This window comes from Saccopteryx bilineata, chromosome 11 (genome assembly GCF_036850765.1).
Source record: "Saccopteryx bilineata isolate mSacBil1 chromosome 11, mSacBil1_pri_phased_curated, whole genome shotgun sequence".
NCBI lineage: Eukaryota > Metazoa > Chordata > Mammalia > Chiroptera > Emballonuridae > Saccopteryx > Saccopteryx bilineata.
Genome location: NC_089500.1, coordinates 59,397,841 through 59,422,499, shown reverse-complemented (window position 1 = coordinate 59,422,499; position 24,659 = coordinate 59,397,841). Strand labels below are relative to the sequence as shown.

Here is a 24,659-nt window from a genome sequence, read left to right as displayed (position 1 = left end):
TATGACCCGTTCATTATATCTTCAATAGATTCTTCAGAGTCTCATTGTGTCTGCATGGCAGTAGTAGGAATGCACTGCTTTGTTAACTCAGTGATCCTAGAGTAGTAGTTAATGGGATAGCACCTCTGTGGCTGAATTCCATTCTAAATTGGGATCGCAGCCCAATCCTGGATCCAGTGTCTGTGGTTGCTTTTGCAAACTGCATTCATTTACTGCCTTAATATATGAATGCTACAAAATGTCTCTTTTGGGATCAAGAAGCACAAAGCTAAGACTGTTGTCTCAAAGGGCCTGTTTGCAAATTGGGAGCTGAATGCAGGCCACGGGGGAGGGGGGGTGGAGGGGCATAAGGCTCTTCTCTGGCTTCCTAAGTCTCTGCTGTGCTGCACTTAACAGCTGAGGCCACAGAAAGTGGTCTCTTTTCTTTCCCTTTAGTAACTCTTTCCCCTCAACTCATTCAGTTGGTGCTTTCCATAAAACGCCACGGTCAGTTTGTTTTCTGTGAAGGAGCAATAGTAACCTATCCCACCAAATCTGCCTTGATCCCCTTCCTTCGTATTCTAGTGATATTAACTCTCATTTGTGCTCTTTGATCACATCAAGCACACGTTAAAAGCATACAATGAACCTACATTTTTCCTATGATGAAATCAACCATCGGATGTCAGTATACATTTAGTTTGGAAGAGGTTTTCTTAATTGAACTCTCTTACTCTTGCTCCAAAGGAAAAGAATCTGCCAACTTAAAAAGCTTCTCACACAATCATGTTTGTTTTATTTATGGGGTAAGGGAGTCACTTATTACTTTCATGAAATGAAGCTTATGCAGGGCATGCCCTTTTCCAGACCATTCTTTTATTTTTTTAAGAAAAAGAAAATTAGACTAGTCTGAGGATTTTCTCCTAGAATATCCTACATTAGAATACTCTTTATTCAATTTATATTTACTTTTAGGTATATTATGGTAGGAAAAGTGGTAAATGTATAACAGTAGTGGACTAGTTAAATAAATACTACTAACTGACCATGAGCATGGTAATGTTTGCATGTGATTTGTATAAATTAGTTTCAAAACAATAGGTAGAGCATGGAGTTAGTTTGAACTCTGTGCACATCTATGCATGGAAGGAAGTTTGGAAGTGAAGGCCATTGGATACATACCTGAGAACACAGTCGTTAAAAGCACAAAATTTGGACTTCAAGGAACTTGAATATATTTCTGTTCTCTCTCTGACTATTTCTATGATGTTAGGGAAGTTAGTTTGCATTCTGAAGATTTAGTATTTTCATATCTAAGAGAAGGTTAGATGATAGCGCCTAACTCTACATCAGGGGTATGGCTCACGAGCCAGATGTGGCTCTTTTGATGGCTGCATCTGGCTCACAGACAAATCTTTAATAAAAAAATAATAATAACATTAAAAATAAAAAACATTCTCACGTATTACAATCCATTCATTTCCTACCGCTCATGTTCATGGTTGCGGGTGGCTGGAGCCAATCACAGCTGTCCTCCGGGACAACACCAAATTTTTATTGGATAATGCATAACATACACGGGTCGTTGTATGGCTCTCATGGAATTATGTTTTAAAATATGTAGTGTTCATGGCTCTCTCAGCCAAAAAGATTCCCGACCCCTGCTCTACATGGTAGTAAGTTGCATTAAATAACAAGTGCCACACCCTTAGCATACAGCAATTGCTCCATAGTGGTAGATATGGTTACTACTTCTTTAATTTACCAAAATGATACCAATGATTATTTCTAGGTGGAGAGTGGTCTTGCTATTTATTCCATTTTTCTGTTCTTATCAAAATATATAACATATACAATAAAAATGACTATGTATTTAATCCAGTATGTATTTAATTACATAAAGTATATATGAATAAACATATCTTTACATGATATCTATGCCTATTTTCTGTTTCCTGTCTTTCAACTAGTTTTATTTCTAATAATACTGACTCACTTTCATTTGATTCAATGAAATAAAGAAGGCAAATAGTATCATCTCTTTTGCACAGTGGAAGAGCACACGGCTGAGAGTTCCTTCAGGGGAATGCAGCCAATCGGCGTTGGTGTCGTACTCACACTTGAATCCAAATTTGCTAAATTCATTGTTAATTCTCCAAGACTGAAACCAAAAAAAAACAAAACAAAAAAACAAACAAACATACTAGGTCTGCCTTTCTTGGAATAGTAAGGTAAACAAAATCAACTAAGTATTACAAATAATGAAGAGGTTCCTGGATTCAAGGATTACGTCAACATTTTCTCATATTTTTTCCCCTCTAGCTTTAATTTATAGATAAGGTAAAATCTCTTCCTAGGCCACTAATACCTGTCTAGTTTTTAATTGCTTCAGCTAGAGTGCAAACACCTGTATCTGTGCCAGGCATGTGATTTATTTAGTAACAATATAGTTCATTCGCATGTTTTGAGAATGAGAATTGATTTAGGTTCTTTTTAATATTGCTGAAACTCCAGGGAATCCTGAAGTCTTCCTAAACGTTAGATTACCTAAGACTCAATGAAAAGTTGTTTGGTACCTTTTGGAGCAGAAACTGGATATCTTTTATTTTAAATCATTAAGAAGATTCAAATGTACTTTACAGTAGTTTAACCATAGAAATATAAAAACAACTAAATTCCTCCCCCCTTTTTTTCCCTCCACAGCTTAAAGGGAGCCGATGCCGGCAACGGGATCAGAGTGTTTGTACCTGATATCGGGATGTTCATTGCTAGTCTGGCCATCTGGCTCATCTGCAGAAACATTGTGCAGAAACCAGTGACAGAAGAAGCAGCTCAGAATAACCTGGAGTTTGACAGTGAAGAAGTGGTAAGTCTGACTTCGTGACTCTTCCTTTGATTTCCGACCGCCTTGACTTTTTAATGGGTGTAGAAGTATAATAGTAATAGCTAAGTGTGCGCTATGCTTTAAAAGCTTTACTGTGCTTGGCTTAAATCCATGTACTCCTGATGAACAGGCATTCACATCCATACCTTGGCATGAGGACAAGTTTAGGGGACATGAGTGCCACCCTTCATGAGACATTCATCCCATGTGGCCAGGACTTGACCCAGCATCCTTTCAACAATCTCAAATTATCATCTAATATTAGCCAGATGGTTAAACTTTTAAGTTCATAGTGTTAGGCTCCATTGGTATAGAACCTTAGTTATTGCAAATTATTTGGAGAAGTAGGGACACCTTGTAGTTTTAGGGGAAAAAATTAATTTCACTTTTAAGGAAAGCTTTTTGGTGTTTGTACCTTGCTCTTCAGAGTAGCTATGTCATCTCAGCATGCTTTGATCAAGTTATTTTAAAGTGCTCCAGAGAAAAGGTAATAAACATTTGAAAAATTATAGGAATTTTTAAAAGGTAAAATAAAATTGAGTAAAATATATACATATTAATTTTGAGTTATGTTTTTATGGGGAAGGGTCTCAGGAAGAGCTTTTAAATAAGGGAACATGTCAGATTTCAATCCTTGGTGAAAGAGAGCTCATTGGCTAGCATGTCACACTGTCCCCCGACCTGCTTTGGAACACCCAATGTTCTTATAACTGTACTTTGTTATGTGAGCTTAGGTGACATTGATTTGAAAAGTAATTGATTTAGTCATTAAATGAAATTTATAAAGAAAAAGTTCTAAAAAGACTTAATTTGGACATTTGACACAGACCCAACTACCAAATATTTTCATTCATAAGCTTTGGCAGAAACTAAACTTGTAACACTGAAGTTTTAAAATTTATATTGAGAATGATAACCACAAAGACATCAAATACAGAAAATTCTGTTACAGTAAATGACTTACATGCTTTACAACTAGGCAGCAAATTGTCTTCTATACTAACAAAAACAAAACAATAAAGAAAGTATATAATTCAGTAAACCCATGCAAACTAGAAATGATATTATTGCCTAAAACCCTTAAGGGTAAAAGGTATGCAATAACATTGCATGTCAATATTATGCTATCTTTAAGACAAACATTAAAAAGGAACTCAGTGTAAAAAACAATCATAGCATGATAGCAACCAACCACATCTTGCATTCAAGTTCGCAACCTATCAATTTGTCAGTGCCCTAAGAATAAAACTATGAAAGTGCTGTTTCTTCTTGTTGACTTTACAATTTTAAGACAGAAAATTTTTAATTTTAATATCTATATTTACATTTTAATTTTTCTTTTTATAGTACTTACAGCTTTGAAAAATCATTTCATTTAAATAATCATTCCTAAAAAGTGTCAAAGTTCAGTGTAAGTAAACCTATTAACGCAAACTCTCCAGCTTTTGGTATTTTTATCATTTTTAAGTTATAAAGGCAAGCTTGCTTTTCAACGATCCTCATATTATAGGTGAAGAATAAAGGATATTTATTGGAAATTGAGTTGACTCTGACGTTCAGCTTAGAAGCTATCTGATAGTGGCTGTGTGCTGTTGAATAAATTGTTTAATCTCTTTCTTCTTCTGCAAAGCAAAAATAATAATGCCTACATCACAGAGTTGTGACTACTGAATGAAACCTCAAGTAAAAAACATCAACACAGTGACTCCTCCTTTGGGTTTCTTAATAAAATGCTACTTGCTCTTCATTCTGCTATTCTCCAATTTGAGAGGCATTAGAGCAATTTTTTTCTTTTTGATTTTTTTATTGAATTTATTGGGGGGTGACATTGGTTAATAAAATTATACAGGTTTCAGGCACACAATTCAACAATAATAAATCATCTGTATAATGCAATTTTTAAAATTGCAAATTCAGAGTTTTTAGGAAGTTAGGAAGTTGGATAATATGTTTGAAGCCATCACATTCAGCAAAAGAATCCTTTCCATGCTATTCTTAACAGACAATCATGAATAAATTACAACACTTTGTATTAAAATAACTTTTGTCTGCAAGGACAAAGGCTCTTTTGCCATAGGGCTGGGAAAACCTACATTGACCAACAGAAGGATGGATGTTATAGTGAAGTGTACATATTTGTGAAGAAGAGACACCAAGCTCTTACACTGAGGAAATAACAAACCATATTTCCTTACTGCTTTTATTCTTTTCTCAAAGGCAAACTTGTGGCACCTCTCTCCTTCTTAAAATTTAAGTACCTGCGCCCCGTATATTATTAATCACAATTATATCAATTATATAATGACAATAAGAGGGATAGGTACTGTAACCATTGCTTATTTGGGGCTTTGAAAATACTAAATACAGTCATCCCTTGCCGTATCCCAGTTCACTTTTCGCGATCTCACTGTATCGCGGATTTTTAAATTGTATATGTCTAATTTTGTATTGCGGATTTTTCACTATATCGCAGGAGTTTGCAATATACAGATATTTTTATATATTTATTATTTTAATTATTTTTGTGGTAAAATAAGCAAAATAAGTTTGGGAAAGACTAACAACAGTGTAGGAAAGGTTTATAAGAGTGTGGGGGGCGTTTATAAAGCCTTAAAATATATATAAATAACAAAATAAATATAAAGTCGCTACTTCGCAGATTTTTAGCTTATCGTAAGGGGTTCCGGAACCTAACCCCTGCTTTTAATGATAGACCATTGCATCATTATTAAGAGGTTGATTTCCTATCAGCTATATTTGTTCTGATTTTATTTAGATATTAATTTGTATTTTCTTAGCATCTTCCAACCTACCAGTTGACCTAGCAGGAACAGGCTGGTGAGTGAATCTTCTGAGATAAATCCTCAAGGATATGTTTTCTTACTTGTGAGTTTACTGGTCCAAGTCTAGAAAGAAGTACGCAGCCAAAATAAGCAGGAGAATTTATTTTGTTTTGAAGGCCCCAACATCCTTCCTGCTACTTATAAATCTTGGCGTTTGCACTTTAGATTGTTTGGTTTTTGGAGGATCCTTTGAAAGAATAGTGTTTACTGGCATTGTTTCTTCTTTCATTTATCTCAGTGGAGAAATGGCAAGATTAATCCACTGGTGCCTGGGAGAGTTCCTTTTCAAATTCTGCATTGTTTTAAAGTAGCAATTAATTCCTGTGGAGGATTCTTGAGTCTCCCCTAACCTTTGTGGACTTGATGATGAGCCTAAGTTTGCTGGGTTTTTTTGTTTGTTTGTTTGTGTTATTTTGTATTTTTCTGAAGCTGGAAACAGGGAGAGACAGTCAGACAGACTCCCGCATGCGCCCAACCGAGATCCACCCGGCACACCCACCAGGGGCGATGCTCTGCCCCTCTGGGGCGTCGCTCTGCCGCGACCAGAGCCACTCTAGCCCGGGCCATCTTTGCTCCAGTGGAGCCTTGGCTGCGGGAGGGGAAGAGAGAGACAGAGAGGAAGGGGGGGTGGAGAAGCAAATGGGCACTTCTCCTATGTGCCCTGGCCGGGAATCGAACCCGGGTCCCCTGCACGCCAGGCCGACGCTCTACCGCTGAGCCAACCGGCCTGGGCCTAAGTTTGCTGTTTTAAAGGGCATCACATACCCAAGGATCCCTCTGAAGGCCCCAGAAGAGAGGGAGACTAGCAGCAGGTGGGAGACTGACTTTCCCTTCCATTATCGGAGCGCAGATCTCAGAAAGGGAACAAATTCAAGTGCCATCAAATGTTCTTTTTTTCATCTGACACGTCTGTGGTCTTGTTGGTTTGTTCATTTTAATTCATAAACAGATCTACAAAACATTGCTGGGGAAAAGATTCCTCTTCTTAAATATTTAACAAAATGAGTTATGTTATGAAAATTAAGTTGTGTAGAAAAAGGTTACCTGTGTGATGAAACACGATAAAATTTCACCCAACTGACATTAATCTTGTATATTTTTATGCTTCTATCTTTATCCAGCTGTTTAATGAGATTTCAGGCCTTATTTTTGAAGCAAACGGTATTTTAATATATTATTAAACTAAATTTATGATAAATTAAATGTTTATTCAAATAGGAATTTTAGTCATGATTGGTTTGCTTAAAGAAGCATCTTCTAAATAGTCTCCCAAATCAAATATGAAGCATAAAAAGAATATGCCAGCATAAGTCATTCATGATCTGTTAAAACTTCAGGAATTCAACATTTAAGTCCTGCTAATATTGGAAATTCATTCTGAACCTCAAAAACTGCACTGGCGGCCCTGGCCGGTTGGCTCAGCGGTAGAGCGTCGGCCTGGCGTGCGGGGGACCCGGGTTCGATTCCCGGCCAGGGCACACAGGAGAAGCGCCCATTTGCTTCTCCACCCCCCCTCCTTCCTCTCTGTCTCTCTCTTCCCCTCCCGCAGCCGGGGCTCCATTGGAGCAAAGATGGCCCGGGCGCTGGGGATGGCTCCTTGGTCTCTGCCCCGGGTGCTGGAGTGGCTCTGGTCGTGGCAGAGCGACACCCCGGAGGGGCAGAGCATCGCCCCCTGGTGGGCAGAGCGTTGCCTCTGGTGGGCGTGCCGGGTGGATCCCGGTTGGGCGCATGCGGGATTCTGTCTGACTGTCTCTGCCCATTTCCAGCTTCAGAAAAATACAAACAAACAAACAAACAAAAAAAAAACTGCACTGGCCTTTCTAATACATAATGTCCATTAGGTGGCACCTGGGTTTCCACATACTTATATGATGACCAACTGGGCTGTGCTTCAAATTTTAGCTATGAAGTTCAAGTTCCTTTAAAAAAAGAAACCTTTTTATTGTCACCTTCTACTTGGGCATTTAGCATTTGCTCAGCTCGGTGCTTTCCTGTGATTTAGGCTAGGCACCCTCTTTAAAGTGTGTAGGCCCTGCTTCTTCAGGCACACAGACATAATCATCTGAAACGAACCACTCAGAATGGTGAGACTCTGGATGGCTGCCCCGCTGCCCTGCAAAGCCTGAATTTCAGTACTTTTGCTGCCTCTCAAGATCACTGTCAGAAATCGGACAGAACTGTCATATGTCCCTCAGAATATAGCACACTTGGACTGCCTTCTCTGGGTAACCCATTCACAATTTGGGTGTAGCTTTTAATTCTACTGATTCTATTTTAGTTTTTGTTTAGAAATTAAATTTCTAACATTGGTCAATAAGAATACATAGGCTTCAGGTAAACATCTCTACAGCATTTGAACTGTTGATTGTGTTGTGTCCCTGTCACCCAAAGTCAAATCATTTTCTGTCACCATATATCTGTCCCTCTTTACTCCCCTTCCCCTGGTAACCACTTTACTTTTATCTATGTCCTCAAGTCTCTGTTTTATATCCCACCTATGTGTGATGTTATATAGTTCTCAGCTTTTTCTGATTTACTTATTTCACTTAGCATAATGTTCTCAAGGTCCATCCAGGTTGTCATAAATGACAATAAATTGTCATTTCTAATGGCTGAGTAATATTCTATTATATATACACCATATCTTTTTTATCCAATCCTCTGTCGAGGGACATTTTAGTTGTTTCTATGTCTTGGCCATGTCTTTTCATTCTGTTCATGATTTCTTTTGCTCTGCAAAAACATTTTAATTTGGTTTAGTTCCATTTGTTTATTTTTTTTTATTTTGTTTCCCTTGCTTGAGGAGATATATCAGAAAAAAAGTATTGCTAAGAGAAACATCAGAGATTTTACTGTAGGATGCGGGTTGTGGCGTAGTAGATGGAGAAAAGAGGACCAAAATCCGACAAAGTCTGAACATAGTTCCCATAAGACTTGTCCTTGGTGATGGGCAAGGGACTCAAGAAACCAAGAATTATACCAGGGTTTCGTTCCAGCAACCACCATTTCTCAGTCAGACCCAGAAATAATGTCCAAACGGAAATCCCACACTCAGCTTCAGTTCTTACCCTGTCTCACTGATACCCACACGGCATCTGGATTATTCTTGTAAAAGTATAATAGAATTATGCCACTTCCCTTCATGAAACACTTCATTGATGTCCCATCAAACAAGAATAAAATGCAGGTGTCTCCTTCTGAGAGCCGTGGTTCTGCGCGGCCAGGCCACGCCTTGGCTTTGCATACTCACCCTGTCTCTTTCCTTCTCCCTCTCTGGGCTGTGGTCACACTGCCCTCCTCTCCATCCCCAGAGCTGACAAGTTCTTTTTCTGCTCTTCCATTCACTCCCTGATAAATGCATGGCTGCCTCCTTCTCCGTCATCAGTTACCTCCTTCCCACAGAGGCCTTTGCTGACCTCCCCCCGGATTATTTCCTCTGACTGTGCCTGCCCTGTTATATTCATAGCAGCTATCACAATGTGAGTTACTCTTTGTAGTGCTTTGTTGTATGATCTGCTCTCTGTACCCCTCACCAGGCTATAAGCTCGTGACGGAAAGGGTCACACCTGTCTGTTCTCCATTGCAGCAAATCTTAAATTACAAAGTATACATAGTAATGCTCATATACTTATCAAATTAATTGGTTGACCATCAATTAATTAACATGGAGGCTTGTGCAAAGCAATCCAAAGTATAAAACTAAAGTGACAAAGCATGAAAGGTCAGCCTTGGGCCAGGATTGTCTGCAAAGAGGTGCTTCTCCCCCAGAACTCACAGGGCACTCAGCAGAAGCAGGGCATACCCACATGTCTGCCTTGATTGACCTCTCCATGCCAGGATTGCAGATGGAGGAGGCGGGTTTATCTACGGATATGCTTATTTGTTCATTACCTGCTATGTGTCAGGATGGTCAAGACTATTATCTAACAAAGACTATTTTATATTTTCTTGCTTTGCTTTCCAAACCTTTGTCTCTTTATTCATCACACGGGCTTTGGGAATAACTAAAACAGTGTATCCCAAACCCCTGCAAGTAGCAGTAATTCCTTCTTCCTCTCAGTGTTCTCAGGACCTTGTATTCTCATTTAGAAAGAGTTATTGATACATACCAGGTTTATTCCTCTGTGCAATCGCAGCTCCTCTCAGCTCCACGGTGGATCCACATTTGTAGCCCACCCTGAACCTGGCACATTGCCCAGAGCAGAACTCGTGCCCCTGAAGAAATCCTGGCTGGAGGGAGACCAGGAATGGGCGGATGAGAGGCGTGCTGTGCGTGCCAGAGCAGCTACAGCACCGCTCAGCTGTTCAACATTTCATGAACAAAGACGTGTGTTTTCTTGCACTTTAGTTCTATCACAAGGAATGATATGGCTCTTGAATCTTTTGGAAAACTTTTGAACAACAGGAAGGATTTGCTTGCCCTCAAAATGCTGCTTTTCTCATCAGTGTCTGAATTATTTCTAGAGGGAGCCCCAAAGTGTATCATTTGAAAGAGCTAAACTTAGTTGGTTCTTACAAGAGATGAGAGTTAGTAATAATCTCTGCTACCAAAGGTAAAGGTTGAGTAGGTGATATAGGGGTGTGTGTGTGTGTATGTGCCAGTTTGGTTGTATAGTGTTTCATGAAGTGATTTATAAAAGATAAATTAAAAGAAATTAAGATAAATGGTCAATACAGTTTGTCTAATATCCATTGTTCATTTCCCTTTCGAATGATATTTCAGATGATACGTAAAGACTTTCAATCTTTAACTTGGTGACAAGACTAGAAGTTTTATTTTAACTTATTTTATTTGTTTCCTTTTAATTGAATTTATTGGGGTGAGACTGGTTAACAAAATTATGCATGTTTCCCATACACAACTCCACAACACACCATCTGGACACCACATTGTGTGTTTACCTCCCCAAGTCAAGTCTCCGCCCATCCCCATTTCTCCCCCACACGCCCTCCTCCACCTTCCCCAGTCCCATGATCACCACACCGCAGTCCGTGTCCATGAGTTTTCTCTCCTTTTTTTTTTCACTTTTACTCTATTTCTTCACTTCCCCAGCCAATCCTCTGCCCTCCCCCGACAGCTGTCAGCCTGCTCTCTATCTATGAATCTGTCTCTATTTTGCTTGTTAGTTCATTTTGTTCATTAGATTCCACCTATCAGTGAAATCAGATGGTACTGTCTTTCTCTGACTGGCTTATTTCACTTAGCATAATGCAGTCCAGGCCCATCATGCTCTCACAAGTATTCCATTGTGTAAATGAACCACAGCTTTTTTTATCCACTTATCTACTGATGGGGACTTGGGCTGCTTCCATATCTTGGCTAGTGTAAATAATGCTGCAATGCTCTGCCCCAGGCACTAGAGTGGCTCTGGTCGCAACAGAGCCTGGTGGGCGTGCCGGGTGGATCCCAGTTGGGCGCATGCGGGAGTCTGTCTTACTGTCTCTCCCTGTTTCCAGCTTCAGAAAAAGAAAAAATAAAAATAAATAAATAAAAATAAAAAAAATAATGCTGCAATGAACATAGGACTGCATATATTCTTTTGAATTAGTGTTTCAGGTTTCTTTGGATATATTCCCAGAAGTAGAATCACTGGGTCATAGGCAGTTCGATTTTTACTTTTTTTTTTTAATTCAGTGAGAGGAGGGGAGGCAGAGAGACAGATTCTGGCATGCACCCGGCCAGGATCCATGTGGAAAGCCCACTAGGGGGCGATGTTATTCCCATCTAGGCTCCTTGCTCCATTGCAACTGGAGCTATTTTTTTAGTGCCTGAAGCAGAGACCATGGAGTCATCCTCAGCACCTGGGACCAACTTGCTCCGATTGAGCCATGGCTGCAGAAAAAGAGAGAGAGAAGGAGAAAAAGAGAGAGAGAGAGAAGTGAGAGGGGGAGGGGTGGAGAAGCAGATGGGTACTTCTCCTGTGTGCCCTGATGGAAATTGAAAATTGAATTCCAGATATACACATGCCAGGCCGACACTCGATGCTAAGCCAACTGGCCAGGGCCCATTTTTAATTTTTTTGAGGTAACTCCATTCTGCCTTCCACAGTGGCTGCACCAATCTGCATCCCTACCTAGGTTGCATTAAGGTTCTCTTTTCTCCACACTCTTGCCAATACTTATTGTTTGTTGATTTATCCTAGAAGAAAACATAGGCAATAAAATCTTGGACATTTCTTATAGCAATACATTTTTCTGATATATGTCTGTGGGCAAGAGAAACAAAAGAAAAAGTAAACAAATGGGACTACATCAAACTAAAAAGTTTTTGCACAGCAAAGGAAACCATCAACAAAATGAAAAGACAACCCATGACTGAAAGAATAAATTTGCCAATACATGTAGTAAGGGTTAAAATTTATTTTAAAAAACTTCTGCCCTGGTCAGTAGGCTTAGTCAGTTAAGAACGTTGTTCCTGCCCTGGCCAGTTGGCTCAGTGGTAGAGCATCAGCCCAGCGTGTGGAAGTCCCGGGTTTGATTCCTGGCCAGGGCACACAGGATAAGTGTCCATCTGCTTCTCCATCCTTCCTCCTTTCCTTTCTCTCTGTCTCTCTCTTCCCCTCCCACAACCAAGGCTCCATTGGAGCAAAGTTGGCCCAAGAGCTGAGGATGGCTCCATGGCTTCTGCCTCAGGCGCTAGAATGGCTCTGGTTGCAACAGAGCAACGCCCCAGATGGGCAAAGCATCGCCCCCTGGTGGGCATGCCGGTTGGATCCCAGTCGGGCGCATGCTGGAGTCTGTCTCTCTGCCTCCCTGCTTCTCACTTCAGAAAAAAAAAAAAGGAACATTGTTCCTAAACAACAATGTTGCAGGTTTGATCCGAGGTTAAGGCACGCACAGAATATAACCAATGAATGCATGACTGAGTAAAATAACAAATGAATGTTTCCCTTCCCCCTCTCCTCTCTCTCCCTTCCTTTCTCTGTCTCTCTGAAAATGAAAAAGAAATTAAGCCCTGGCCAGATAACTCTGTCAGTTGGAGCATCATCCTGGAGCATGGAGGTTGCCAGTTCAATTCCCGGGTCAGGACACATACTGAAGCAGCTCCATGTTCCTGTCTCTCTCTCCCTGCCTCTACCAAAAAGAACAAAAAAAAAACTTATAAAACCACATGCACACACACACACATACACACACACACACGCAGAACAAATGTCCAATTAAAAAATGGGCAAAGGATCTGAATACATACTTCTCCAAAGAGGACATACAGGTGGCCAACAGACATATGAAAAGATGTTCAACATCACTGATTATCAGAGGAATGACAATTAAAGTAATATCTGTGAGAATGGCTCTCATCAGTAAATTGGCCTGGAACTTTTTTAAGGTTCCGATGCCAGGCTCATCCCAGACTTAATAATCAATATCTCTGGAAGACAGGAGAAGGCGGGGAGGGCGGAACTAGGGCAGTTTTTTTAAAGCTCCATGGATCCTGCCATCTTGACTAACCTCATGGGTTATTGTTGGCTAGTTCAGTTTGTCTCTACCTGTCCTCTGCTCAATTTTCATTCCTCTGGAGAAGGTGGTCAAGCAAATACATCTACATACTCACTTTTTACTAAATAAAACAGGAGACTATTTAAACTGCTCTTCGAAGTTTGGAAAAATAATCTTCATCAAAAAAGTGTAGCAACAGAATAAAATATTTGCTTTATCTGTCCAATGCTATCACATTAAGCTTACATAACGTACATGACACCACAGAAACAAGGGACTTTCTCCCCCTGACTGCTCACTCCTGTGGGGACACTGTGGACGGCATTTATTTTCCTTAGTGAGTCACAACACTTGTCTCTTCATGCCATGGGCTCTTCTGTTGAGATGAACCCATTCTGGTGAGATAAATTGTTAACTTTCAATAATAAACAATGGATAAGCAACTCCTGAAAAAATGTACTTTTAAAAAAAGACTCCCCTTGCCTCCCAGATCTTTTGACTCATTATTTATGCCTCTGATACAATTTCATTGAAATGTTTGTAATAGCTTGGTTTTAACCATGAAGAGGAGGGTAAGAGATGAGGCGGCTGAAAGGCTCTGGTCTAAAATCTGAAAACTAAAGGACACTCCAGACAAATATCACTTCGATATATTCTCCAATTAAGGAAGTCTGCCATGGACATGAGTCAACAAAATATTTCAGATTTTGCCTCGTCAACTGAATGTAGAGTTGGTGGCTCAGTGGTGGCAGATGTCCTCAGGGCATGATCTGGGCTGGTGGCCTCAGAGTCACCTAAGGCAGCGTCTTATTCATGAATATTCACTCCCAGAATTTCAGATTTAGGATGGAGCTGGGTAATCTGTCCTCTTAAAGAGTCCCAGGTGATCCTTAGTATTTATTCCAAGCCCTTGGAGGTAAAGAAATATGGATGTTTGGCCCTGGCCAGTTGGCTCAGTGGTAGGTAGAGCGTCGGCCTGGCATGCAGGAGTCCTGGTTTCGATTCCTGGCCAAGGCACACAGGAGAAGCACCCATCTGCTTCTCCACCCCTTCCCCTCTCCTTCCTCTCTCTCTCTTCCCCTCCCGCAGCCAAGGCTCCATTGGAGCAAAGTTGGCCCGGGCACTGAGGATGGCTCTATGGCCTCTGCCTCAGGCACTAGAATGGCCCTGGTTGCAACAGAGTGACGCCCCAGATGGGCAGAGCATCGCCCCCTGGTGGGCTTGCTGGGTGGATCCTGGTCAGGCGCATGCAGGAGTCTATCTGACTGCCTCCCCATTTCCAACTTCAGAAAAATACAAGGGGGGAAAAATATGGATGTTTGGGTACTGCCAAAAGTAATATATTGTGTCTTCTGTGTCTAAATTTGAGTGGAAATGACTGGTAATGCTGTGACTGTTGGGATGCGCCGTCAGGGATGGCAGTGTGAGAGGCAATGCAGGGTCTGGTCTGCTGCGGGCCTGACCAGCTCAGCTGACCGGGCTGCAGCATCCCTGCCCCTGAGAGCTCCTCTCCAGAAGGAGAGGTGCCACCACAATGGGTGCGGGAGCACGTCGATGTCAGGAACTTTGAAAGGAGGTGAGTTGAAGGGCGTACATTTCTTCAACTGAGTTTTAGATGTTGCCATAGACAATAATGATATGTAATACTTTGTGGGGCTTTTGAAACTATAAAGCAGGGGTCCCCAAACTACGGCCTGCGGGCTGCATGCGGCCCCCTGAGGCCATTTATCCGGCCCCCACCGCACTTCCGGAAGGGGCACCTCTTTCATTGGTGGTCAGTGAGAGGAGCATAGTTCCCACTGAAATACTGGTCAGTTTGTTGATTTAAATTTACTTGTTCTTTATTTTAAATATTGTATTTGTTCCCATTTTGTTTTTTTACTTTAAAATAAGATATGTGCAGTGTGCATAGGGATTTGTTCATAGTTTTTTTATAGTCCGGCCCTCCAGTGGTCTGAGGGACAGTGAACTGGCCCCCTGTGTAAAAAGTTTGGGGACTCCTGCTATAAAGGGTTCTCTTGGCCTTCCATTTCTAAGGTAGCCCTAGACACCAGGGGAACAAAATCAGTGTTTACAGCTGCTTCTCAGCGTCAAGGCCAGAACCAAGTTGAGCACCAGTGTGGACAGGTTACAACCGCCACACACAGGTGCTTGCTGGTGAATACGCCAGAGCGATGTTCCCCCAGGGCGGCCATGTTTCTGCTCCACCTGCGCAGCCTTGGGGAAGAAGGCCCGCCTGTCACCCAGACAGTGGGACTGACTCATGGCAGTCTGGCCCCGCGGGGACACAGGGAAGCACAGTCAGACACGCCTCACTCAAGGCTCTCTCTCAGCTTGAAAGGTTTAAAAAAGTGTTTCCAACTGAGGGTCTCAGGGATTTGGGTACAAAAATGCTGAAAACCCTCAAGTACAGTGGTATATTTATAAAAATCACAGGGGCCCTAGTCCCCGCCTAAGAGAGGTCAGGAAAATGCATTTGTTGAACCTCACAGAAGTACTTGTCCAGAAATTTTTACTCGATTTAATCTACATCTGTAGCAATTTTGAAATTGAATAATAAGTCATTCATTATGAAAGTTATGAGTGTGTTTCCAGCTGTGGTCCAGTCAGCTCTCGCTGGGTTCTCTCTCTCTCTCTCTGTCTCCTTTTTTAAGTGTGGTGACTGAAGGTTTGGGCCAAACTTCCCCCTCCCAGAAGGATTTTTAATGTGTTGCTCACCTGCTGTGAGGGAATATTAAGCAGCAGATGCCCCATGGGCAGGTCCTTTATATGGGGACATAGCATGGGTGCCATGGCAACAGTGTGGCGGGATTGACCTCCTCTCCCTCCTGACTCTGCTTGGGGAAGATGGCGGGTGGAGGGAAGACCTGGCATGTGAGCTGGGTCAGGAGCCGAGCAAGGGACAGCATGCTCCCCAGCAAAGAGCCCGTGGATTCCGGGTTCCCCAAATGGTTTTCCAGGTATGGCGTTTCCCAACAAAGAGCTGAGCCTAAAGGTGGAGAGACAGACTGGTTCCAGGGTGTGTTAGCACCTCGGGAATCTCACCAGACCCCACTCTAAAACCACCCCTATGCCAGTGAGCCTCAAATACACGTCTCCCGTTTGACCTCTCTGTAGCAGTCCAGCTTGCTCCACTGGCTGCCCGCTGACACCATGGGGGACACTGAAAGGCATCTCAGAGTTGGATTTCCCTGACCCACCCCACTCCAATTGTCTCCACTTCATCAATAAAGACATGTAACTGCCTTTGATTCTCTGTCCCTCCTTCGTGGCAGGTCCCAGCTAGTCCAGCTGACTGGGACTCCCAGACACCGCGGAGGCAGACCTCTCCCCAGTCCCGCTTCTCCCCGCTGCTTGACCACAGCATAACCTTGAGCCGGTTGTTATTTGGAATTACCTTGTAAACCAGACCGTCACAACCCTCATTAGGTGAAGTGGCTGGCAATCAAAATCCCGCTCCAGTGCGTCTGAGAGAAATTCAGTGTGGGGGAGTAGCTCACTCTTAGTTTCGCTTTGCAAGGCGAATGTGGGCTGGAAGGAATGTGTTTTTCTAAAGGGAGATGAGAAGGCTTGTTGTTTGCTGACGCTGTGACCCAGAGTAATGGAGCCCAGGGTGGTGCAGGGCAGCGGGGAGAATGGCTGGGCTGTCTTCCTTTGCGTCCCAGCACATGCAGCTCATCCACGGCCACAGGAGGGAGGGCCCCGAGATCTGCTCCACAGGTGGGCTGTATTGTTGTTTTTTTAGTAGTTGATCTATAATATTATATTGGTTATATTAGTTTCAGGTGTACAGTGTAGTGACTTAACATTTTTATACCTGACAGTGTGATCACCCCATTATTCTGGTACACATCTGTGACCATGCAAACTTATCACAGTATTGTTGACTATATTCCTGTTCACCTCTTCGCCTGTCCCCTACCCACTCCCTTCTGGTAACCATCCCGTTTAGTCTCTGTTTCTATGAGTCTTGTTTTTGCTTTGTTTGTTTGGTTGGTTGGTTGGTTGAGATTCCACATACAAGTGAAACCATATGTTATTTATCTTTCTCTGCCTAACTTACATCAGCTAATATAATACCCTCTCCATCCATGTTGTCACAAATGACAAGATTTCATTCTTTTTTATTGCTGTGTAATATTCCATTGTGTCTGTGTGCATGTGCGTGAATTACATTTTCTTTATCTATTATACATTTAGGGACAATAGGTAGCTTCCACATCTTTCCTATTGTAAATAATGCTATTTACAATGCCAATAGCTGACATAGAGGTGCACACAGCTTTTTGAATTAGTGTTCTTATTTTCTGTGAACAAATATCCAGAAGTAGAATTGCTGGTGGGCTTTAGGTAGGTGTGCTGATGAACTGGCCCAAGCTCACCCTTCTTCTCTCAGTGAAGTAAGAAGTGGGGTCAGCAGCTGACAATGGGAAGGTTAGGAGGTAGAAGAAGTAAGTTTAGGGACATGTGCCTTCTTTTCGAACTCACCATGGAACCCTGACTAGTTCTTTTCTCTTCCTGAAAAGCTCTTACATAGGATCTCTCACATGACTGGTGACTCTGTGACATTCATATCTTAACTTAAATGTCACCTCCTCAGAGAGGCTCCCCCCTGACCTCAGAATCTAAAATAGCCACCCTGTCACTCACAATCACATCACCCTATGTGTCTCTGATTAGCATTTTATCACTGTGAGATATTTAGCTTGTTTATTCTTCACTTATTTACATGTCCTTTGCTGTATCTTTTACTAGAGATACTAGCACACACCTGGCTTTGAACAGATAGAAAAATCTTAATGAATAAGCATGAGAAATTCCTTTTCTTTCAGGAAAAAATACAAATGTGTCATGATGGAATAGAATAGAACCCAATTTTGGTGTATAAACTTGAATAGGCCTGGAATTAAATCTCTGTGTGTGTGTGTGTGTGTATGTTCTTGTGTGTGTAGGGCAGTAGAGTGCATCAGTAGCCAACTTAAGTCACAAGTGGTCTGTACCCTCTTAGGTAAACAGAAGCCCTCTGAGTCCTCAAGTTCACTCAGCACTTACTTAAACTTTGTACCAGCCTTCCTATGCCTGCCTCACACCGGTGAACTTGGACATTGGTAGAAGTTCAGATACTGTTCTTGAATATTATGTAAATATCTAAACTGTGTATATCAAGAAAGACTTTTAAGATGGGGAAATGCAGGGGCTAGGCTCTACTCTTTAAGCCTTATATAGATGGGTGAACAGAGCCTGGAGACCTGCCGATTCTGCAGCCAGCATCTAAAGCCAATGTGGCTAGAAACAGGTCTGCCAGCCTAGGGTCAAATGCAAGATTTCAGACATCTTAAATAGCCCCGTTTTGTCTTAATGTCATGGTTTTTATTATACCTCCTCCACAAAAATCTGAACCCTTCCAGGGAAAGATTCTAATTTGCCAAAAAATTTCTATCTAGTCTTTAAAAAAAATAAAACAAACAAAAACACCCCATTATACCCAGTTTAAAATACAACATGTAAATATATATATGTTCTGTACATACATTTCTTCCCTAAATCACTAATGATTGTACTGAGCTGCTGACTTGTCCAGGATTGAACCAGTATATTCTGAAAGAATACAGTAGGAAGTGACCATATATTTAGCCAAATAGCCCAAGACTATCCCCTCATGATCAGGTAATATTAAAATAGTGAACAAACATAAACTTCAGGAACACAAATGATTTTCTAAGCAGTTATTTGGCCCACCACTTCTGCTAAAGCCCTGGATACTTAAATCTCCCTCCAGTTTGTTGGAAAACTCTATAAATTTGAGGAACCAAACCCAAATTGATGAAAGCTAAGATTATTAATAGATATTTCAGACAGTTTCTTCTTCTTCCTATAAAAATGAGCTCACATCGGTAAAATGACATGCAATTAGTGGCCCTATGATCAATGATGTTTGCTGTTTACTTCACCAGAAAAGATTAGGGTTCCTTAAGCTTATACAGGAACTATCAGAAACCTGGTATGTGTGTTGGGAATGGGGGGAGGGGGTCTTAAGTAATTGTCTGCATTTTTTCCAGATTTGTGAAATCACTTCGTTGACTGACCCATAAATTACTACACTGTATAATCTGCTGCATGGATAGGCCATGTTCTGGGCTACAGTTTTTTTTCTGTTTTTGTTTTTAATTTAGTCTGGAGGAGAAAAAATCGACTCAGAGGAGGCACTAATCTATGAAGAAGATTTCGACAAAGGAGATGGTATTGAAGGTGAAAGGGAAGATAGCACAAAATTAAAAATCTTCCGCAGGCTTGCCTTCGTGGCTTCCAGGCTGAAGGAGTTTATCGGCAACATGATAACCACTGCTGGAAAGGTTGTTGTGACGATCTTACTCGGTTCTTCAGGTGAGAGTTCCCAGGACCGGCTGGAGCACACGAGATGCTTTGGAAAACAATAAGTGGCCAGAGGGAAAATAAAGGAAATAATTCTATTTCTTGACACCAACATAATAACTACAGCATTTGTAGAAGCGGCCGTGTGTACAAACCACACAGACAAAAATATTGTTTCTGGTGCAGTTCTAGTTTTTATATTTTAGATGGTTTTTGTTGACCTCTATGAAGCAGATTTTATCCATATCTGTTAAGTCAGTGGTCCCCAACCTTTTTTGGGCCACGGACCAGTTTAATGTCAGAAAATATTTTCACAGACTGGCCTTTAGGGTGGGACAGATAAATGTATCACATGACTGAGACAAGCATCAAGAGTGAGTCTTAGACGGATGTAACAGAGGGAATCTGGTCATTTTTTTTTTCTTTTCTGAAGCTGGAAACGGGGAGAGACAGACAGACTCCCGCATGCGCCCGACCGGGATCCACCCAGCACGCCCACCAGGGGCGACGTTCTGCTCACCAGGGGGCGATGCTCTGCCCCTCCGGGGTGTCTCTCTGCTGCGACCAGAGCCACTCTAGCGCCTGGGGCAGAGGCCAAGGAGCCATCCCCAGCGCCCGAGCCATCTTTGCTCCAATGGAGCCTTGGCTGCGGGAGGGGAAGAGAGAGACAGAGAGGAAGGAGGGGGTGGGGGTGGAGAAGCAAATGGGTGCTTCTCCTATGTGCCCTGGCTGGGAATCGAACCCGGGTCCCCCGCACACCAGGCCGACGCTCTACCGCTGAGCCAACCGGCCAGGGCAATCTGGTCATTTTTTAAAAATAAAACATCATTCAGACTTAAATATAAATAAAATGAAAATAATGTAAGTTATTTATTCTTTCTCTGTGGACCACTACCAAATGGCCCATGGACCGGTACCGGTTCGCGGCCCCGGGGGTTGGGGACCATTGTGTTAAGTGACATCATTTTCTCTGTGTAGATTAAAAAAATAAACCAACCATTCTTGCTCAGAGCCTGTGAATGGTGCCCTCCTACAGTGAACAATTTTATGTAACCATACAGAGCTACATAGGTGCATCCCAAGAGCTTGTCTGTTTACATTGATTCATTAGTAATCATAATTTAACTCTCCAGGATTTACTATTTTTCCTCCTAAATGAGGTTGTAATCTTTCAGCACAGACACTCACTTCCTTTAAATTTTGCTCTGGACTCCTTCTACCATAACTGTGTTATCTTGGTTTCTTCCCCTTCCATTTTGCTGTTCACTATTGCTTCAGTGCCCCTGTGAAGTTTATTCAGTACTGCCTATTTGAAATTTCACAAGATGAAACAAGTTAACTGGTTTGTTTGTTGTTGTTGTTTTTGTAATGGAAAAATTTAAAAAGTGGAAAAGAGAATAGAATCCCAAAAAATATAACCCAATATTTTAGTAAGGAGACACTTCAAAATGCCTACCCTCCCCCCCCAAAAAAATATATTTTTAAATGCTTGTAAAGGGACCCTGGCCGGTTTGCTCAGTGGATAGAGCATTGGCCCAGCACATGGATGTCCCAGGTTCGATTTCTAGTCAGGTCACACAAAAGAAACGGCCATCTGCTTCTTCCTCCTCCCTCTCTCCTTTCTCTCTCTATTCCCCTCTCACAGCCAGTGGCTTGATTGGTTGGAACATCAGCCCCAGGTGCTGAGGATAGCTCAGTTGATTTGAGCATCAGCCCCAGATGGGGTTTTCCCAGGTGGATCCCGGTTGGGGCGCATGCAGGAGTCTGTTTCTCTATTACCCTCCTCTCACTTAAAAAAAGAAATGCCTGTAAAGTAATTACCTCATTTATATTTCCCTTTTTTGATAATACTGAAAATCAGTTTTCATCAGATAGAATGTTTTAGTGACACTTTAACTGCCACAAAATTTATTATTATTATGAATCCTATTTGACTAAAAAAATGTAAATTATTATTTTAAAAGTGGTATCAGGGAAAGTTGGAATGGACATACAGTAGTCCTAAAAATTTTAGGGAGAAATAGAGGATGGAAATAGGCCAATAAATATGCTGAATTCTACTGGTATGAAAAGTAGATGTTTACTCAGCTCAAATACCATAGGTAGAGTTTCTTCATCATTTGATATTTCTTCATATTAATAAATATCGCTTTATATGAGACCTTTGGCATAATAAAAATAGCATCAATTCTGATTTTATAAATAAAATGTGACTGTTATAAAGACCTGATCAATTCCTGAAACCATATTAAGGAAATTTATGTAATCTCCAGTACTAGTAATTACTGAATGGCAAATGATTTTCTAGTTCTATGCAATTTTTCCTAATTGTATTTCGTCTTCCCTAGGTATGATGCTGCCATCTTTGACCTCATCTGTCTACTTCTTTGTATTTTTGGGTCTGTGCACCTGGTGGTCCTGGTGCCGGACATTTGATCCGTTGCTGTTCAGCTGTCTCTGTGTTCTCCTGGCTATTTTTACTGCAGGACACTTGATTGGACTTTATTTGTACCAGTTCCAATTCTTTCAGGAAGCAGTTCCACCCAATGACTATTATGCGAGGTAAGAGAAGAGAATTCATTAAGGTATTTCCAGGGGGGTTGACCTTCCTTTTATACTCTTGCTTGAATTTGCAGGGGTTCTTCATGCCGTTGGTGTGTAAAGCAAAGGATGGATAGAGGTGGGGGAAGCAGTCTAGTGCTTTACATTTATTGAATGACAGTCTAGAAAGTAGTAGAAGGTCTGTTCAGGTGAACGTGCTGCTGGGACAGTAAAGAGGGGAAGCTGCTGTTTGTAGCAAGGTGGATAGATACATGGTCTCACCTGTGTTAAAGCATCCAGCTGGAAGGAGCTCTCCTGAACTAAGTAACATGTTGAGAATCAATCAATAAATAATAGATTTTAAAATTTTAAAATAAAAATAAATGAGTCTATGCTGAGAGAGAGAAAAAATGTAATTTGCTTCAAATAGAGATTACTATTACACCAACTCCTTACTGTAAAAATGGGAATTAAAGATAAAAGAATCCAGCATTTGCTCTGACTTTTTAGAGGAACTCTAGGCCATTCTCAGTTAATGAGGGAAAAATCCTCTTTCCAGAATAACACCAGCTAATAAAAGGTAAAGAAATAAAAGAATTAGAAAATTACCGCCTATCAATTCTTAATGAAATCCTTGTTTCTACTCACAAACTAAAAGCATTACTTAAAAAGGTTCTTGGCACAAAGGATGTTCGCAATAATGACAAAGTATAACATTACTGATTATTTGCTAATTGCAAAGAAAAAAGCCAAACCCTTATGATCGTGGTCAACCCCTTAACCAATTGATCAAAAATTACATTACCAAACATGAGATAGTTCAACATTTCACACTCCTAGGTGTGATGCAGTACGTGATAAACAGCATCGTATTGTTAAGCCTCTAGAACTAACATTCAATTTACAGAAAATAGAAAAGATCAAATAGTAATTTGAATGCCTTCCCAAGAAAATAAAATCCAGAATGTGGATTCTACAAGGCAGATGATCTGGCCTGCTCTAAAACCAGCACAAGTGTGACTCTAAATTACGTCCTGCTTCCATGACAAATCTCTAAAAGATATTCTGAAGTTAAATGGGGAAATTTCAATATTCAGTGATTATGTGCTGATAGTGTAGATTTTTTGTTAATTCTTAGATGCATGATTATATTGCGGCTTTACAGGGAAATGTCACTATTTTAGGAGATACATGGTAAATTATTTGGGAATGAAGTATCATGATGTCTACACTTTCTACTGTTTAGTAAATAGTAGAAAATAATAAAAGTATTAAAAACTAGTTGACTGTCATTGGATTATTCATTGTCCTACTTAAAATTTTATTTTTATGTAGAAAATTTCATAATTAAAAGTTACAGAAAAAAATAAAAGGGAACAGAAATGGTAGAAGAGAGAGACCCTGGCTGGTTGCTCAGTGGATAGCGCATTAGCCCCGCCTATGACGCCCTGGGTTCGCTTCCTGGTCAGGGCGCAAAGAGAAGCAACCATCTGCTTCTCTTTCACTTCTCTCCCTCTTCTCCTCCCATAGCCAGTGTCTCAGCTGGTTCGAGTCTTAGCTCCAGATGCTGAGGATAGCTCATTAATCCAAGCACATCAGCCTCAGGCACTGAGGATGACTAGGTTGCTTAGAGATAGCGGTTTCTGGGTGATCCCAGTCGGGGCGCCTGTGGGAGTCAGTCTTTCTATCTGCCCTCTTCTCACTGAACAAAAGAAGAAGAAATGGAAGGAGAGAATGGCAGGGTGGGGTGAAAAACCGTGCCAGTCTTCTCTTTGATATGTCTCTGTAAAGTGGTATGGGTGCTTAAGTGGGGGAAGCCAGACAGAGAAAGACATAACCTGTATGGCACCACCCACATATGTGGAAATCTGAACAGAAAAGCCAAACTCACCGAAGCAGACAGCAGAATGCTGGTAGCCAGGCAGTAGGGTGGGGGCCATATGGAGAGGTTGGTAGAAGTACCAACTCAGTTCTAAGATGAATAAGTACTGAAGATCTTATGTCCAGCAGGGTGACTATAATTAATACGGCATTGTATACTGGAAATAAAAATAGATTTTAAACATTCTCACATACAAAAGAAGTATGTGAGGTGGCAGTTGATTAAATTGATTGAGGTAATCATTTCACAATGTACAGGGCAGGCAAAAGTAAGTTTACTTCATATGAAAAATAATATAATAATTAATAAATATAATATAAGAATAAACTGGTTTGCATACTCACAACAGTAAACCTACTATTGCCCCATCCTGTATATTTACATTAAATCAAGTTACACACTTTAAATATATTGTGATTTTATGTGTAATTAGACTTCAGTAGAGAAGCTTCTTTATATTTTGTCTTTTTTTTTTTTTTAGAATATTAAATTTAGCAGGGTGACACTGATTTGGTATCAGGTAAACATTTCTATAGCATTTCAACTGTTGATTATGTATACCCATCACCCAAAGTCAAATCATTTTTCATCATCTTATATCTGTCCCTCTTTATATCCTTCCTCCTTCCCCCTCTGCGGTCTACCTCCCCCACATCCCTGTCCGCCCTGGTATCCATTTCACTCTTATCTGTGTTCAACAGGCTCAGTCTTATATCAC

General features: G+C 41.1%; 1 protein-coding gene across 2 annotated transcripts in view; it reads left to right on the top strand.

The window, feature by feature from the left end:
* PIEZO2 (piezo type mechanosensitive ion channel component 2) overlaps window positions 1-24,659 on the top strand; it is a 490,804-nt gene that overhangs the window by 273,780 nt on the left and 192,365 nt on the right. For both annotated transcript variants that reach the window (XM_066247149.1, XM_066247150.1), the window contains exons 5-7: window positions 2,683-2,845; window positions 19,320-19,530; window positions 21,867-22,080. In XM_066247149.1, coding sequence (XP_066103246.1) covers window positions 2,683-2,845; window positions 19,320-19,530; window positions 21,867-22,080 — 588 coding nt within the window. The remainder of the gene's footprint in view (window positions 1-2,682; window positions 2,846-19,319; window positions 19,531-21,866; window positions 22,081-24,659) is intronic.